General features: G+C 38.2%; 1 protein-coding gene across 1 annotated transcript in view; it reads left to right on the forward strand.

Annotated features, from left to right (window-relative positions):
- Nucleotides 1-314: 314 nt before the first annotated feature.
- The window catches only part of LOC107290360 (RNA binding protein fox-1 homolog 1), a gene marked incomplete at both ends in the record, with an annotated part of 72695 nt that continues 54391 nt past the window's right edge, over nucleotides 315-18618 (forward strand). The window contains 3 exons of the mRNA XM_015819241.1: nucleotides 315-458; nucleotides 8365-8418; nucleotides 17704-17796. Of these exons, the coding sequence (XP_015674727.1) occupies nucleotides 315-458; nucleotides 8365-8418; nucleotides 17704-17796 (291 nt within the window). The remainder of the gene's footprint in view (nucleotides 459-8364; nucleotides 8419-17703; nucleotides 17797-18618) is intronic.

Raw genomic sequence — 18618 nt, forward strand, 5'->3', positions numbered from 1 at the left:
AGGGGCTTTTTCAGAAAAAGCTCCTTTGGGACAACCAAAATCTGGATGACTGAGAATCTCCATAGATATTTGACAGGACCCACATCACAAGAAATGAACCAACAGGAGAACCCAATCTAGGCGCAACTGATTTAACTTTGCTTTTGATGATACTGTGATTCCTCACAGGTTGTTTGTTATTTTCACCATTGCTGTAAGCGCGCTGCCCAAAAAAGGCACTGCAGTTTCGGAAGGAGACAGAAAAGTCTCCATGCAAAATAGTTTCTGATTGCTTGGTTAACTTTCTCTCCCCTCTTTCTCTTGAATTCTTTTAGCAGACAGACGATGCAGCACAGACCGACGGTCAGCAACAGACACAATCTTCTGAAAACACAGAGAACAAATCACAGCCCAAACGGCTGCATGTTTCAAATATTCCCTTCAGATTTCGGGATCCAGACCTCAGACAAATGTTTGGGGTAAGCAATGGTTTCCTTATAACCTTCTACTTTTGCTTTTGTTCCTTACTTATGTTCAGTATGTATCTATGTATGAATTCAGCTGTTATGGCTGCCCATCTCATTCTCAACAATTCATTGAAAACCAACCTAGCAAAAACATTTTAGACAAGAGTTCGTCTAAACATTATTCAACATGTCAAGACCCAGTTCCTCACTCAAGCATGAAGGTGAGGTGGACCAGGTTCCTGGCCCCAGTGCCTGGGGAAAGAGCCAGATTTTTAAGTTTTCTGAAAAGCTAAAGTCAAAGTCATCCAAACCTTTGGGGAAAATGCAATTGGAGAGGCCCAGGCACTATGACATCCCCTTAACAAAGCATGTCTTCTTCAGCTGCTAGGACTTAGTTGGGCAACCTCATTTTAATTCTGAACTGAAGATAGACTTCTATGCAATTTATCTATCTGCTTGTTTTTGGTATTCCATTCCTGGTGTCGGTCTGCAGAAAACAAAAATAAATAAATAAAGGAAACGAAAGAAAAAGAAAAAAATATCTTAAAAAGTATCACATCTTATACAGCTTATGGACTGGTGAAGGTAACATCTATGCTTTTAGATGAATGGAGTGGGTTTCATAACCTCCATGAAAGTTTATGGCATAAGAGATGTGTTAGCTTTTATCAGATTTTTTTAGTCCTGAAATTGATAAAGGGTGCAGTTTAACACACATTTTATCTAAGGGCACATCCCATCAAATGGAGGTTGAACTGAAAAGGACTGTCCTGTGGCTCTTCTGGAAATTGTTAGAAGCCAGTTTCCAAATTCTGGTAGTGCAGAAGACAGCAGATGGAAGAGCCACAGGCTGGCATGAACATAACTCTGAAATACTAGAAGGTTGGTCTCCAGTTCCTTTGCTAACTGAAGCAAAACAGCAAATTCTTCTTTCAAAATATGTGAGGTTCAAATGCAGGATCATCTGTGCTGAGCAAATATGATTATCCAGTGAGGAAGCTTCCCAGTATCAAGTGGAAAGATGGCATGTAGGAGCTGAAACACGGATGTTGTCTTAACTCATGTGTCAAGTATACCATGCTCCATCAGAACATGGAAGAGCAGAGGGATAGATTTTCATAGAAGCATAGAGTTGGAAGAGACCTAACAAGTCAGATGGTCCCAATTCTTGCCTAATGCAGGAATACTCACCCCATCTCAGCAAATGGCTGTCCATTCTGTCTGTCTGGATCTGGAAGTCCCACAAGATATTAGCCCTCTTATTCTCTACAACCATCTACAGAATGTCTCATCTAGCCTTGAAAAGGTCTTGCCCACACACTGTGTAGATGCTCCTGTATACAATGCCAACTACAACGCTACTTCGCTACTCATTGTTAATTGGTTCTGGGAGGTGTGATGAGTACCAAAAGCAAAGAGTACCAAACAATTTTTTCCCATAAGGAATAATGTAGCAAGTCACAAGGCAGCCGACACTGAGAAGTTGTAGATTGTTTGTTGAGTACCAAACAAATGAGGAATACTGGGACAAAATTTTCACATCAAAATGCATTGAGTACCAAATTCGATGAGTTTCAAAGCAGTTGAGTATCAGGGTACCACTGTACTTGGTTGTGCCGTTCAGTGTATGCTGTTTCTAAAGTTTCTCCACTTGGGAATTCCCAATTAAGAAATAGAGAAAAGAAGAACTGCGAGAAACAGTACATATAGAAGGGGGAAAAAAGAAATATAAGATGAGACTTCCAATTTTCTTTACAGCAATTAAAAACAAATTAATTATTCCTCCTCCCTCTTTTAAGATTACTATACAACTTACTCACACAAAGGTGGACAAAGGGAACAAAAGTGTTGATGTACTTTCTCTTGAAACTAAGGCTAGCCCACCATGTAAGACTAATTTATCTTAATTCATTAACTAATTGCATTTTAAATGAATGAAGACATCATATTATTAATGGGTTCCTTTTACCATGTAAAAGGAAATAAATTGCAGTTCAATTAAGAGGCTTGTAGTGGGTTTGTTAATATTAATAGAAGGGTAAAATTTTAAATATATCCCTTTGACAGCAGCATCCTGGAGCCAAACTCATATTCCAAAGCACTTCCTTCTCAGAGAGTTGTGGTTTGTTTATTTATTTACTACATTTGTGTAACCATCCTTCTGGCCAGTGTGACTCTGAGTGGCTCACAACAATTAAAACAACAATAGCCACCGTCAAAAATAAACACAACAACGTGCAATTCCCAAAACCGTGATTAAAAATTCAATAACATATAATCCCAGTCAACCCGTGAATAATATTTAATATAGCCATTGTTAAGGCTTACCCCTGCTGTTGACTGCACAGCCAAGTCTTTTGTACCCTTTCTAAAGACTATAATAAAGATTTGATTTGATTTGATTTAGGTGCCAATCTAAGTTCTGGGATAATGATGTTTTTTTTCCCCCAAAAGATGGATATCATGACAGAAAAGCATCTCCTTCTGGGTCCCGTCAAATTAAACTCCATAGTAGATGGAACTCATAAAATGCATCTCCTGCCAGATGTAATGTAGACGTAGGAAGATGTTCAAGGACAGGAGGTCTCTCAGATAACAATGCAGTTCCTGTTACTATTGTTGTTAATATTATATTATTCAATTGAGGATGAATCCATGTATTTCATAAGGAGAAGAGCTCAAAGTTGCTACCTAACTTTACTTGATTAATCTGAAGAAATCTTAAACTATTTATCTAGCAATTGTGGTTAACAAGCTGAAGTGAGTATTGTCTAGAAGTTGAAATCATGGCAACTAGACTTATTTTCTTCTTGGTTTGAGATGTTTCACTGCCCAACCAAGCAGCTTCTTCCATCTGAGCAAGTTGGTTAGAGGAATCTGAGTAGGTAGAAAGTTGTCGGAATGTGCCAACTCCTAAAATTCTTAGGGGTATTCCATCACCAACCTCAAGTTTTCTTCCCCAAAGGGTTTTGCAATATGTCAATAAAGATTCTCAGTCATCCAGATAGAATTGTCTAGAAAAATAAGTCCAGGTGCCATGACTCAACTTCCAGCCAATTCTACCTGGATGACTGAGAATCTTCATCAACTTTAGTGAGTATTTTTATTCAGCATGATAAAACCAAAATAAAGAACCCTCATGATGGCTTAACCTTGTGGCTTGAGACAAAACATAGTGAATTAACTTTTGGTTTAGTCACTGTGGTTTTGGAGCCCTTGTTATGGTTGACCACGTGCAAATGAAGTCTTTAATGAGCATGTCTTTTGTATTATTTGGTATATTGGTTCTCCTCCTGACATTGTTTGCCAATGTTCTAGGCTGCTTTGTGAAGTCATCTTAATGACATGTGAAATAACCAATGATGACAGTTTGAGTGATGTATATTGGAAAATATCAGGGGTTTTTTTTCTCCTTCAAAGATCACAAAGTCACTGGCATTTTTGTCAAGGTTCCGATGGACGAACCCAACCAAGCGAACGCCTTGGAGACATTCTGATCTCTTAATGTAAAACTTTATTGAGTACATCAATTCGGCACTAATGAAAGCAAAACCAGCTCTAGCCAGACCCCACCCAAACCCCTATAGTAAAAGCATAGGATTCTTCCTCCTCTCTCTCGGTCAGGAAACATTACCCAATCAAGCAGGGAAATATTGTTATGAAAAGGCATCTTCAAGTCTACCCACATGCTTGGTAGAATGTCCTTGAATCTCATGGTCTGGCTTCTTGATCTTCGCAGCTCACATTCCAATCCTTTCCTCCCCCGCCCATCCCCCCCAGGTTCATTGGCAAGTTGAGATGCAATAATTTTCACACCAGTAAGACTGTGTTTTGAAACCTGACAGTTTTCCTATTAAACATTACCCAGTTTTAGAAGTTCACTTTTCTCTTAATTCAGAGCCAATGAAATCCCTTAATTATGAGATTAGATTAACGTGTCCTCCTGCTTAGAGGGAAACAGAGATGTATGCAGCGGTTACAACAGTTATCAAAAGTGAAGTGTTCTTCTTAAAAGTTGAGTTCTCCATTTTCTCATGCCTGAGTATTTATCTTTGTGTGAGTTCCTTCGTTCAGTTTGTTGCAAGACTTGTTGCCTTAGAGATGTTTTCAAAACACAAGAGAATGTCAATAATGTTCTCCTGGGTATGAATGTGGAACTTCTGCTTTTAGTTATTCGAAAAATGGACAGCCTATCTCTGCCAATGTCCCATTTTTCATTTTACAGTTCTTTCTGCATTTTTCTGCAGTCTACTTGTTGTTACAGATGGAAGACATCCTAAGGCTTTTTTCAGTACTAGTAAGCAGAGCTTTTGCTGCTGAAGAAAAAATTCTGCCCTTGGGAAATGCTTGGAGATTTTTTTTGTTTCATAAATAAATTAATCCACCCAATGTTCACCAGTTTCATGGGAAAAGCTGAAAGACCAGCTCTACTGATTCAACACAGCTAGTCCTGCATCCCACTCTAACAGGTTGGATACACCTACACAACTGCCCACCCACCCCCACACCATTTAATAAATGAAAGCAGTGTTGAATTTTTCATTTCCTCTTTTGAGCTCACTTATGATTCTTGGAGAAGAAAACTAAAAGGGAATAACATCATTCCAAAAGTATTAGTACCACTTTATAAAACCTTAGTAAGGCCACACCTGGAATACTGCATCCAGTGTTGGTCACCGTATTGTAAAAAAGATGCTGAGACTCTAGAAAGAGTGCAGAGAAGAACAACAAAGACGATTAAGGGCCTGGAGACTATGAATAATGGTTGCAGGAATTGGGTATGTCCAGTTTAATGAAAAGAAGAACTAGGGGTGACATGACAGCAGTCTTTCAATACTTGAGGAATTGTCACAAACTATGCTTTGTATTTGTACTGTTTTTAATACGCTGTGCACCGCCCTGAGTCCTGCGGGAGAAGGGCGGTATATAAATTAAATTAATAAATAAATAAATAATAAATAAATAATATTCTCCAAAGCATCTGAAGGCAGGACAAGAAGCAATGGATGGAAACTAATCCAGGAGAGAAGCAACCTAGAACTAAGGAGAAACTTCCTGACAGTGAGAACAATTAACCATTGGAACAGCTTGCCTCCAGAAGTCATGGGCACTCCATCTCTAGAGGCTTTCAAGAAGAGACTGGACAGTCATCTGTCTGAAATGGTATAGGGCAGGGGTAGTCAACCTTGGCTCTTTTATGACTCGTGGACTTCAACTCCCAGAATTCCTAAGCCAGCTAAGCTGGCTCAGGAATTCTGGGAATTGAAGTCCACGAGTCATAAAAGAGCCAAGGTTGACTACCCCTGGTATAGGGTCTCCTGCTTGTGCAGGGGGTTGGACAAGATGACATCTAAGGTCCTTTCCAACTGTTATTCTGTTACTGTAAGATAGTGAGGATGATTTGTCTCTGTGTTATTACACACACAAGGAGCTAAGTGCAGACTCTCTCTCTTTCGTTCACATACACACATACTAATTAAAAATAGACCATTGTTAGGTCTTCTGACGAGAAAGCAGCATTGAAAATAAATAAGCACCGATGATCTGAAGCTATTCCCTCTTCTGGTCCTGCAAATCGACAATCAGAGGCGCCCCTTTGGACACCAGATGGTTACACAATCATTCCAAAAATTGTTCCAAAGAATGAACATGGTCTTCCATTCAAGCAGGGGCAAGGACATGTGTGTGACAGGTAGAGCACCCCAACAACAAAAATAAGCCCACCTTCTCCTATCTTCTCCACTGTGCATCTAAAAGAAATTCTGCCTTCTAGAAAAGAGAAGGGAAAAACAACACAACTTTGACTGGGATCAGAGTGTTGCTTGGAGAAAGAAGAGGACCACAGCAGGAATTCTTGGGAATTACCAGTTTTATGAAAATTCATTTTTTTTAAAAAAAAAATAATAATAATCAATTGTTAATCTTTATTGACCTATTTCCTACCACTGTCTATTCAAGCATGACTTACTAGGTGGCATCTGTCTTCTTAGAATTGCCAGTTGTTCTAATGATTGCCTAGGTTAAGTATAACTAGTTCAGTTTTACTTTTTCATTTTGCTATTTTGAGATCTACTTGGACAAATGGGACACATTGTCTGTGACCAAGAAGACAACAGAGGACAATGTCAGAGAAATAAGAGTCACTAAATTAAATATTGTTTTTTGGCAAAACCTGGAAAACATTTAGAGTCTGATCTTCGCCAACGATGTTAGAAAAACATAACAATTAATATGTTCTTCCTAAGAGTGGGCCCCCCAGGTCTTGCTATGGCTTCTCAAAATTATTGAACCTTTATTGAAAGAGCACCAAATATTCTACAGATTCATTGGGTAGCAGAGAAAACAGTGATTGAAGAGAGAGCACGCTGGCTTCAGAAGCCATAAATAAGGAGTATGCCAGTAAGATCTACTGCAAATTGTCTGTTTGACTTGATCAACTTGGAATTGACTCAGTTCAAATTTTCAGTCTGGATTGCCAAATCAGTCTGACTAGAGCACATTCATTCCATTTGACAAAAGCCACCAAATTCTCAGCTGCATTTGGAGGCAACCTATTTGATTTGACAGTTAAAATCAGTGATCCAATTTGGAAAATCAATTTGATTCGCAAAAAATAATAAGTTGCCTTTTCAATGTGGGATCTGTAACTCTTCGCAAAAGCTCTGTCACAAATTATTCATCTACTTCAGTGCTTCTCATCTCCAGCAACTTTCAGATGTGTAGACTTCAGCTGGCTTGAGAATTTTGGAAACCCTGAGTCAGGATTTGTTATCTACCAGTTTGTGAGAGATACATCTGCCTAACTTCAACATTACTAGGCAATCTTCCTTTACAAGGATCTACAATTTACAGCAGGGGTCTTCAAACTTGGCCCTTTTATGACTTGTGGACTTCAACTCCCAGAATTCTGGGAGTTGAAGTCCACAAGTCATAAAAGGGCCAAGTTTGAAGACCACTGATTTATAGTTTTAGGGACAACGTCTTCTATGAGAGAATATATCCCACAGATCCTGTCTACAGTCTGCTGAGAAACTGCCATCCCTAATGTGACAGATGGGAAATATAGCTCTATTAACGTATTGAATCCTATTTAATTTTCATTTAAATTAAATTTTAATCAAACCAAAGGTAGCTTTTGCCTTGAGCTTACTTTTCAGAGGACATCCTTTAAACCAGATGCAGCTTGCAATCTGCAAACGATGCCAGCTTTTTATTTATCCTGCAATGATGCTTATTAATTAATCTTACCTCTGCCATCCAGGTGTTGTTTTTAATTATTTTAATGTCTTGATTAACTTGTTATTATTTTATTTTGCTTTTAATTAAAGAGAAGAAATGGAGAAAAGCACAAAGAATGGAAAGCGTGCATATTTAACTGTATCAGAGAATTTGTTTTTGGCACAATCTTTTACCAACAGTATCCTAAGAAGATTAAAAAAAATGTGGATGTTATGCTGCTTTTTTTGGTGTTAAAATGTTTTCATGGGAAACTCTTTGGAAGAGGGATAAATAATTTAAAATATGTAACAGGTAGAACATTGTTGCTTAGCCCTTCATCTTTTGATAGTAAGGGCTGTTTACAGATTGTAAAAAAAAAAGTTCCAAATAAAAATTCAACAAATTCAACAACAAAAATTATGAACTGTGTTATGCAGAAGGCTCCAAATGCTTTAAGAAAACAACCCCAATTATAAAAATGGCCCAAACAGATTTTACCTGGGACTTAAGTAAGGTAATATTGATACCAATCACACCTCCTTTTAAAGGTTTGCATAAACATGCAAGTCTTTCAGTATTCATTTAGTTTCCCTTGGTAAACATTGCTTAAAATGAAGAAATGTTCCTGCCATACAAATTTAAATGCTCCTCGTAACATTTTTTTTATCAATGCTCATGCAACTTTTCTTTTTCTTTGCAGCAATTTGGTAAAATCTTAGATGTTGAAATTATTTTTAATGAGCGAGGCTCAAAGGTAAGCAACTGAATAAACTTGTGGAAATGTTTAATGAGTTGAAAGTGTTTACTGAAAAATCAGAGGAAGCAAATACACAAGAGTATTAAAACCTCCTTAAATATCTCAGGTTTTTTGAGGGGATGAGGGATGCCATTTACCCAAACAGCAAGAAATTTATTGGTCTAATTCTGAGTCCCTTACAAGGGATAATTTTAACGAAGATGAGTTGCCACCAGTTAAATAGGAATATTGCTTTCTGCTTTTAAATATAATCAAGTGTTGTCTGCTGAGTTCCTTTCCCATCTCCAATAATTGCCATATTCATTGTGAGATTAGTTCAAGCTTGCAGTGAGGAGAGATGGATCATTAGAACAGATACGCTGCTCTTGAAATGGAAGCAAATAATATAATTTAATATCCTCTGAAGCAATTACTCGATCAAGGATGAATTATGAAATTGCCAGTGTTTGCATGTTTAGTCAAAGTTGTTTCTGAATTTAAAGATATGTTTTTGTTTTCCTAATTTGAAAGGTGAAAGATTTTCCCGATACTGACATTGCGTACTTAATTTCCATTTAAACCCACATATATAGTTGCCCCATTTTCCTACACTGTATTATACTGTTATTATATTATACTAGAACTAGATCATACGGCTGGATTGATAAATTATCCATCCAGTGGGGTGCATTCACGCTTCCTAGGGTTATTCAGTGGGGGGGGGGTGTCAAAAGCCTCAAGAAGGCAGTTGTGGCTGCACAAGCAAAACCTCACCCCATTGTGCTTTGCACATAACTTCAACATATATACAGAGGTGGGGGGACGGCTTTGATCATACAACTGTGACCTTTGTCTTTTGACTCCCTCCCTCTGAAGCCCCTGGCAGGCAAATTTAACATGTACTCTATTGGCTTTATGTTAGATATACTGTAAGCTAGAGTGAAAACAAAAATATTTGGTTGCTCAAATATAATTAATCAGTGAGGCTCGCAAAATTCTCCTTGCGACTGAGTTAATACTTAATCCTATAAGAGAGAATAGTTATCCTTACAGGTATCCTTGACGTACAACCGTAATGGAGCCTGTCTGTTAGGCTCATATGTTGTAACGGTTGTAAAGCAGCCCAGTTACGTCACATAACCGACCTGATTTTATGACCTTTTTGTGACAGTTGTTAAGTGAACATGGCAGTTGTAAAGTAATTGCCATGCTCATTAAGTGGATACTGTAATCATTAAAATGGTTTGCTATGGGCACAGCTTTGCCGAAAAATTGGATGTAAGGGCCATATTTTTTTAAAAAAAAAATGTCGTAAAATACAATCCCATGAATATGGGATACTGCAAATGGCCATATGGGCAACGGTGTTGCCAGGAACCCAAAGTTTGGCCACATGACCACTGAGGGGCCCGACCCTTTTGGAGGGGGGTTGGTCCTAACTTTGAACAGTCTCTGAATAACCAGTCATAAGGACTACCTGTCAGACCTGCCCCAGCCAGGCCCTCAGGAAAGCAAGACTTTTGAATCCGTCAAGTTGAATCAAAAGAAGTTTTACTGAGAGAAACTGGATGCAGTAAGGTCTGAAGGTCCCACACAAAGCGTAAAGCAATTCTTTCAGTTTCCCAATCCGAACCCGCTTGACCAGTCCACTGGCAGCCAATGTGATGCCGAAAAGATGTTTTGAGAATGCTGAGCTGCTGGGCAGATAACAGGTCACTTTCAGGGCACAACGGCCTTGGAACCTGGCAAGAACCAGCTGGGAAGGAGCCCATCCCATCTGCGAAGACAGTCCCCCTCCCAAATTCCCAAGCATGCCATTCCCCCCTCCCCTCCTCAGCACGATGGCAGGACACCAGAGTACGAATGGTGGGCCTGACACTACCTGTAACTAGTTTGTTTTTACCTGAAATACATATAGTCCTTGACTTACAACTTTTTGCTTAGTGACCATTCAAAGTTACAAAGGTACTGAAAAAACTGATTTATGACCGTTTTTCATACTTACCACCATTTCAGCCTGGTCATGTAATCAGAATTTGGGGGCATGTATTTATGATGGCCACAGTGATCACCTTTTGTGACTTTCTGACAGCAAAGTCACTGAGAAAGCCTGATTCCCTTTGCAAGCCGTGTTACTAACTTAACAGCTGCAGTGATTTACTTAACAACTGTGGCACGAAAGGTCGTACAATGGGGCGAAACTCACTTAGCGAATGTCTCACTTAGCAACAGAAAGTTTGAGCTCAGTTGTCGTCGTAAGGCGCTCCTCTCAGAAATGCTGTGGTCATTAGTTAAGGATTACCTGTATGGTAATTTGAATCCCCTGGTCCTTTGAGGCCAAACTGAGATTCTTCTCAGGTCATATGGTGGGCAGGATCTCTGCCCCAACTGAGAAATTTTCACTAGACCAAGAATATGGATTGTGCTTTGGCATTATTGTCCATCGCCCAACCTCAAGGTTCTCCTAGAAGAGAATATTTGTAGTTCAGAGTTGACCTGTAGGCTCCTTTGTGCCCTCTCAGGTTGGTGGTTTTCTTGCAGACATTTCATTACCAAACTAGGTGACATCATTACCAAGCACTGATGATCTTACCTAGTGAATAGAATGGAATGGAATGGAATGGAGTGGAGTGGAGTGGAGTGGAGTGGAATGGAATGGAATGGAATGGAATGGAATGGAATAGAATAGAATAGAATAGAATAGAATAGAATAGAATAGAATAGAATAGAGCTGGAAGGGACCTTGGAGATCTTCTAGTCCAGCCCCCTGCTTAAGCAGGAGAACCTATACCATCTCAGACAGGTGAATGTCCAGTCTCCTCTTGAAAATCTCCAGTGATGGAGCGCCCATGATCTTTGGGGGTAAGCTATTCCACTGGTTGATTGCCCTCATTGTCAGGAAGTTTCTCCTTAATTCCAGGTTGCTTCTCTTTTTGATCAGTTTCCAACCATTGTTTCTCGTCCTTCCCTCTGAACAACCTGGCCCCCTCTGCCTTGTGGCAGCCCCTCAGATATTGGAATACTGCTATCATGTCTCCCCTATTTCTTCTTTTCTTTAGACTAGCCAAACCCAAGTCACATAGCCGTTCTTTGTATGTTTTAGTCTCCAGGCCCCTGATCATCTTAGTAGATCGTCTCTGATTTTTTTCCAAATGCTCAATATCTTTTTTTGTGATATGGTGATACAGTTTGGTAATGAAATGTCTGCAAGAAAACCACCAAGCTCAGAGGACAAAGGACCCACCATCTCAAGGTTTTCAGCTCTCTATCCATACCTTCGGAAGTTTACATGACAATATTACAGACATGTAATGGCTTCCCCTCAAATTCTCAACTCCTTTCTCTTAGAGAATCCACCCATGTAGCATTATTTGGGGTCGAAAGTTTTAAAATGATATTGCCAATGTCTCCTGTTATTTCACAATGTCCTTGATGTACATGGTGTGAACATGTTTTTTGTTTCTCTTCCTTTGTTTTTGTTTTGATATCAAGGAAATGTCGCTTTTTTTTTCTGTCAAAATGGTAAATTTGGAAGTTGAAGCTGCCAGGTCCTATCTGTTCCAGTGTGTAAAGCTAGTATGAATTGCTTAAAGTATTATGCTAAATACATTTTGGAAGGGTGAGTTATTGGATTAGTAATTTTTCATTAAAAGATGAGTCCAGGCCTCCCAATTGGAGAATGTTTTGTATATGGGCTTCCAGGTTGTGCAGTCACAGCTGAAGTATTCATTTCATTGCTGGCAGCAAATGTGGGAGGCTGTCTGAAGATGTGTCCCACAGTAAGGAACATAATAAATTATGGGATATTGTTAATGGATGAGAGCCAGTTGGGTGTGGAGTTTAAAACCCCAGGCTAGAATCTGGGAGACTGTGAGTCACAAAGCAAGCTGGGTGACCTTGGGCCAGTCATTCCCTCTCAGCCCTATGAAGGAGGCAAGGACAAAAACCGCTTCTGAAATCTTGCTAAGGAAACTGCAGGGACTCATCCAGGCGGTTACCAGGAGTCAAAACAGACTCAAAGGTACTAAAAAGAAAAAAGCAAATTGATGTCTAGAAAACGAGAAAATCAAGATTGTCTCTCAAAGATGCTTTTTCGAAAATCAACTGGACTGTTTTTTTCCCCCTTGAGGAGGAGGAAGGAGGTATTTAACTTCTCATATAAGAAACTTCATTGGTTCTGGCGGGATGTTGGTGTTGAAAGGATTAGTTCTGACAGGTTTGGGGGGGAGGGTTGGAAGGATTATATTTATTTGCAATCATCTGGTTGTTAGCACTCCCTCTGAGAACTTTTGAAGCCACTTGGGGGCTTATCTGTGCCCTCAGGGTCACCTGAATAAGAGTGCAATTGGTTGTGGAAGCTTCTTGGAACTGGTGAAAGGACTGTGTTTTAGACTGGGGGTATCTTATCCCTCCCCCTCTGTTGAATGAGGGTTACTCATTGTTAACATAAATGGCCTCTTTTTACCCCTCTTTCAAACCAATGGCCTTCTCTATCCAGAATGTGGACTTTGCTATCTTCAAAAGAGCAACAAAGATGATTAGGGGACTGGAGGCTAAAGTATATAAGGAAAGGCTGCTGGAATTGGGGATGTCTAGTTTAATGAAGAGAAGGATGAGGGGGGACATGATAGCAGCCTTCCAGTATCTCAGGGGCTGCCCCAAACAAGAGGGAGTCAAGCTATTCTGGAAAGTGCTTGAAGGCAGGACAAGAATCAACGGATGGAAACTCATCAAGGAGAGAAGCAACCTAGAACTAAGGAGAAACTTCCTNTTATTATTATTATTATTATTATTATTATTATTATTATTATTATTATTATTATTATTATTATTATTATTATTATTATTATTATTATTATAAGAGGGGCGTTAGTCTTTCAAATGCAGATGGGCTGCTAAATCCGGTCCTGATGGGTTTGTTCTCTTATGTTGTGCCATGTGTTTGTGAAGGAGTTTTTTTTCCCCACCAATGTATAGATCTGCACATGTCTCATTGCATTGTATTACATGAATCATTTTGCTCAGTTAAACAGTCCAGTTGCCTTTTGAAAAACCACCTTTGAGACAACTATGACCTGGATGACTGAGAATCTCCATAGAGAAAGTCAAGATCTCTTTCCCTGAAGTAAAATGTCACTCAACTTAACTTTAGGTGCAAATCAGATATGACAATTAGGGAATTAAGGCAAAACTGCCAGATTAAATAAAGATTAAATTCCTACCCTGTTCCTCCCCCCCCCCCCGCCGCACAATCTTTGCTCTCTGTAAAATCAGGTGGGAAACATTATAGGGAGTTTTTAAAAAAATGTTTTCAGAAGAGAATAATTAGAGCTGTGTAAATCTTTCCCTGCTCTTCATCTTTTTAATATCCCCCAAAGTCTTAAAATTTAGTCAAATTTATTCAAGGGTCTCTGGAGAATATCGGTTCATTCCAAGGGAGTATCATGGGGAAAGATCATTTTATCATTGGAACATGTCTAGACAGTGTGGGGGCTGAGTACGGAAAAACTCAGCAGACTATCAAGAAGGGGAATCCCATCTCACCATCCCATAAAATTTTAAGGGGCCGCCACCTGAACTGTACCCCACTTGTGTTCCATACCAATCTTTGGGATGGTTGTTTCTCTCACCATCACTCCCAAAACTAATAAGAAAAAAAAGCAGATTTATGCAATTTATCAATTCATCCTGTCAGTGCACAGTAGTTAGATGGTGCAGCTGAATCAGTTATGTGTACTTATTTCAAAAATAAGTACACATCATTCTTATTCCTTCAAAAATGGGCAGGTGATGATAGCCCCATATTCTATTTCACATGGTTACTCAGCTTCTAGGAAGCCTACAAACAGGAGCTGGAACCAACCGTTTTCTATCCATTATTGCTCCGGTGTATCTTACATGTAGAGGATACTCAGTCATCAAGAAATTGAATTTCTTGATAAGAGGAGAGAGAGAGAGAGAGAGAGAGAGAGAGAGAGAGAGAGAGAGAGAGAGAGAGAGAGAGAGAATAGATGATAGATGACACATGGATGATAGAGAGAGGATGGACGTATAGATGTATAGATAGATGACAGATGATACATGAAAAGAGAGAGAAAATGTATGAATAGATGGATAGATAGATGATGATACATGGATGAGAGAATGAGAGGTTGGATGAATACATGATAGATGATACATATATAGAGAGAGAGAGAAAGAGAGAGGATGGATGGATAGATGGATAGCTAGATGATACATAAATGTTAGATAGATGATAGAGATAGCTAGATAGCTAGATAACGGGTGTCAAACTTGCGACGTCACATGATGTGTCACGACGTATCGTGACTTTTTTCCCATTGCCGGCAATGGGATGGGCGCAGTTTTGGCGTGATGCATCTGCCCCGCGGACCGGCAGTTTGACACCCCTGAGATAGATAGATAGATAGATAGATAGATAGATAGATAGATAGATAGATAGATAGATAGATAGATAGATAGATAGACAGACAGACAGACAGACAGACAGACAGACAGACAGACAGACAGACAGACAGACAGATAGATAATGTTCTGCTCTAGCAAATGAATTTGTTTGTGTGTTTGTGTGTTTGTGTGTCTGTATATGTATCTATTTGCTACAGCAGAAATTTGTGTTGGAACACATTTTAACTCTCAGTGGATCAGATGAAGATGTTCTCACTTGAAGAAGGATCTCCTGTTGAATATATCCTTCTCCTGAAATAATCTCAAGGATACCCTGTTGTTCTAGTGATAGTCACCTCCTTGAGGAGAATCAAGAAGTGAGCATTACACTTCAGTGAAAGGTTAGCCCACAATCCTGCTGCCTCCTTTGAAATAAATAAGAAATCTAATATGTATTGTTGCTGAGACAAAATCTTCCAGTTGCTGTTCCTAGCATGGTAGATCAATGTTTATCACCACCTATGCTTACTTGTATTGGATTGCATTTCATGGAAATAATTTGGTGGAAATACATTGACCAATAAATTTAGAGATGGCCTCTTTCATTTCCATTATGGGCAGCCTGCAAATGTTTTCTATTCACCCCAAGCATAATACTGTAAGCAAATTCTAATAATAAATAATTAGCAGTTCTGATATGCAGTGAATTGATGAAGACAACCTTGGACTTTCTTACATCTTATAAACCAAAGTGTGAACCAAGTGCAAAATGCCAATATCTCTGTAATGGAGAGCCAACATAAACCATGAGTTAACCACAGAAATAGAGTCAATTCAGCAGGATCCTTTACTCCATTTCTCTATATTCATCTGTTTGGGCAGAACCTCCCCCCCTCCTGCAAATTAAGAAAAGCATCAGTTCTCATCTGATGACATTCTTTCCAAGAAATTGTTATTGGCTGAATGGGATGTTTTTACATTTATTTAGCAACCAAGAAGATGTGTGCATGTCTCATCTTGGATTGTGTAACCAACTCTTCAGCGATCTGCAGCTTCCCACATTTCAGATCGATCAGAAAATCAGAATTCCATTGCTAGAAAGAAATCTTGCTTTGAGAAGTTATGGAGGGAATCTTCTCCTTGCAATGGTAGAAATTTGTGTAGCTCAGGAATGCAGCGGGGAAGTTTTCCGAACTTGGTTTTTCAGTTTTTTTGAGGGTTCCTTACCCACACAGATAATACATTCAGGGCTGTGATTTTGGAGAACTTCTTTAAGATATTAGAGTTTTCCTTACCCCGCAGCAATGTGGAGATATCATCTATCCAATTTCTCCATCCACAAATTGGGCAGAGACTTTTGAATCCATTTTGGTGCCCACCTCTATTTTTTTTAAAAAATTCTAAAAACCTAAATGGGAAGCTAACCTATTGCTAATCATCCGCTTCTTGGTTTTTTTTTTTTGGTTTTTTTTGGATAAAAATAATATATTCCAGAGAGGCCTCATTATATTCTTAGAAAATTTGTTGTAAGTAGTTGGTGGCTTCCACACAGTGCTTTGTTTGAAGGTGTCCACCTGTTCAGGAACAGCTGCAACGACAACAAAAACCCGAAAGAAAACCATGTAATTATAAATAGACCACATGTTTATCTTATGAGGGGTGGAGGACGATAACCTCCCCAATTTGTTTTTGAGACTTAGGTCTACTATAGCAGCCATCTGTAAATGTGCCAGCATCTCATGGTAGCCATTTGGTCAGAATGTTCTCGAAATTCTGAATGTGTTCATTGGCTGGATAAAATAACAGCCAACCCTCTTCCTGATTGACAGCAAGCTCTCAATTTATTTCAGGAGATGGACAAACAAACTTCCAATGGTTCCAACATTTCACTGCATATGGAACACCAACTGTGTTTCAATCAACCTTGTGATAAATGTCTACTATTATTGAATGAAAAACACTACAGATATCGTTCAGGAATGATTATTTGCATTCTGATCTGTGTTATCTATTTATTCATACTACATAATTATATTAACTATAGAAAGGTTATGTTTAGTTTCAAACCCAATTCTGTTTTGTTGGTAGCTTTTGGTTTGTTTGTTTGTTTCCTTTGTTTCCCCCCTCTCATTTTCTTTTTTTTAAGAACAAAAGAAGTAAATACGGTAGATGACATCACAATTATAAACAACTCCAGTGTTGCATGTGAGAAATTCTTATTCTATTATTATTATTTTGCTCCACAATGACACATCAAACTAGCCAATATATTCAATTGGGTTTGCATTGAGTGTTGAATTCGGTACCCACATTTTAATTTGCACAGTTTTATTATTCTGTTGACCAGATCTGCATGCCCTTAAAAAAGTGATTCCACTTTCTTTTCTTACCATTTTCTTCTTAGTTTTGTTTTCAATGTGATGACATGGTTCCATTGATTTGAACTTGTTTTGTTTTTCTTTTTTTTTATTAGATTTCTTTTCCCCTGTAGTGACAATTTAGAGAAAAAAAATGAAAGGTATTTGGTGTTCATTCTTTGATATTCTTCAGGAGACGATAAACTAACTCGTGAAAAAAAAAGAAAGATAAAAGTTGTTTACATTGGTTGCTTTCTTAATTGCACATCTCTTGGTATGATTATAATTTCTTTCTAATTTGCATGTTTACAGAAATGAAGAAAGAACGAGAGCCAATTAAATTAAAGAGGGAGTGAGAGAGGAGAGAAAGAAAGAAAGGGAGGCAGAGAGAAAGAAAAAGAAAGAAAGAAAGAAAGAAAGAAAGAAAGAAAGAAAGAAAGAAAGAAAGAAAGAAAGAAAGAAAAACATAAGCAAAGAAGTGGTCGTTGTCTGAAATAATGATATGCATGTTATTTTCCCTTTTCCCACCTGCATGCAGGGATTTGGTTTCGTTACTTTCGAAAATAGTGCTGATGCGGAAAAGGCGAGGGAGAAATTACACGGCACCGTGGTAGAGGGCCGTAAAATTGAGGTGCATGTTCAAAATATTCCTTTTCATCTTTTTTATAAATGTTTGCCTCACTCTCATTCGTTGTTTCAGATGCATCATTAATGTCTCTTCTGTGTTTCCCTTTTCCTTCCCATTGAGATATTTTATATATAAATATATATATATACACACACACATATATATATGGAATATGTTATATATAGATATGATTACGCTATATTATGTAATATGATACAATATTGTATAATATACAATTTTATATATATATATATTATATGTAGGTAGGTACGTATATGTATGTATATATGTATATATATATATATACCTGGCCTAACTTGGTTTTGTTATTTTATTATTTCCTTTCCGTATCTTTTTTTAAATTATTATTATTATTTTCAGTTTTTTTTAACCATCATAATTACAGCTACAAAAATGTATGCCAGACATGTGACGAGCTTTAATACCGTGCTATGATATGAAAGGTTTTGTAAGTTGATGGGTGCAATAATAATAAAAAAAAAAATTGGAAAAACTTTCAAAATTAAATGTTGAAGCAAAACAATAAGGCATTATTTTATTTGTGCGTGTGTGTTGAACATTTTTTTTTTAACCTTTATTTGGGAATTCTATTTCTTTTGTTTTTCCTTCCTTTTCTTTTCATTGCAGGTTTGATGCAGGATTTACAGTGGCTTTCCAAATTATCTTTTGGCTATCCCAGAAAAAAAAAAAATCCCATTTGAATAAGTCGTTCACTTAGATTCAACAAACAAACGTGGACCTTTGTTTCCATTTTGGACAAAAATGCCCAACCAAAGTTCTCAGGTTTAAAGGTCCTTCTAATTT

Source organism: Protobothrops mucrosquamatus, unplaced genomic scaffold, assembly GCF_001527695.2.
Source record: "Protobothrops mucrosquamatus isolate PMUCROS unplaced genomic scaffold, P.Mucros_1.0 scaffold_147, whole genome shotgun sequence".
NCBI classification, from domain to species: Eukaryota; Metazoa; Chordata; class Lepidosauria; order Squamata; family Viperidae; genus Protobothrops; species Protobothrops mucrosquamatus.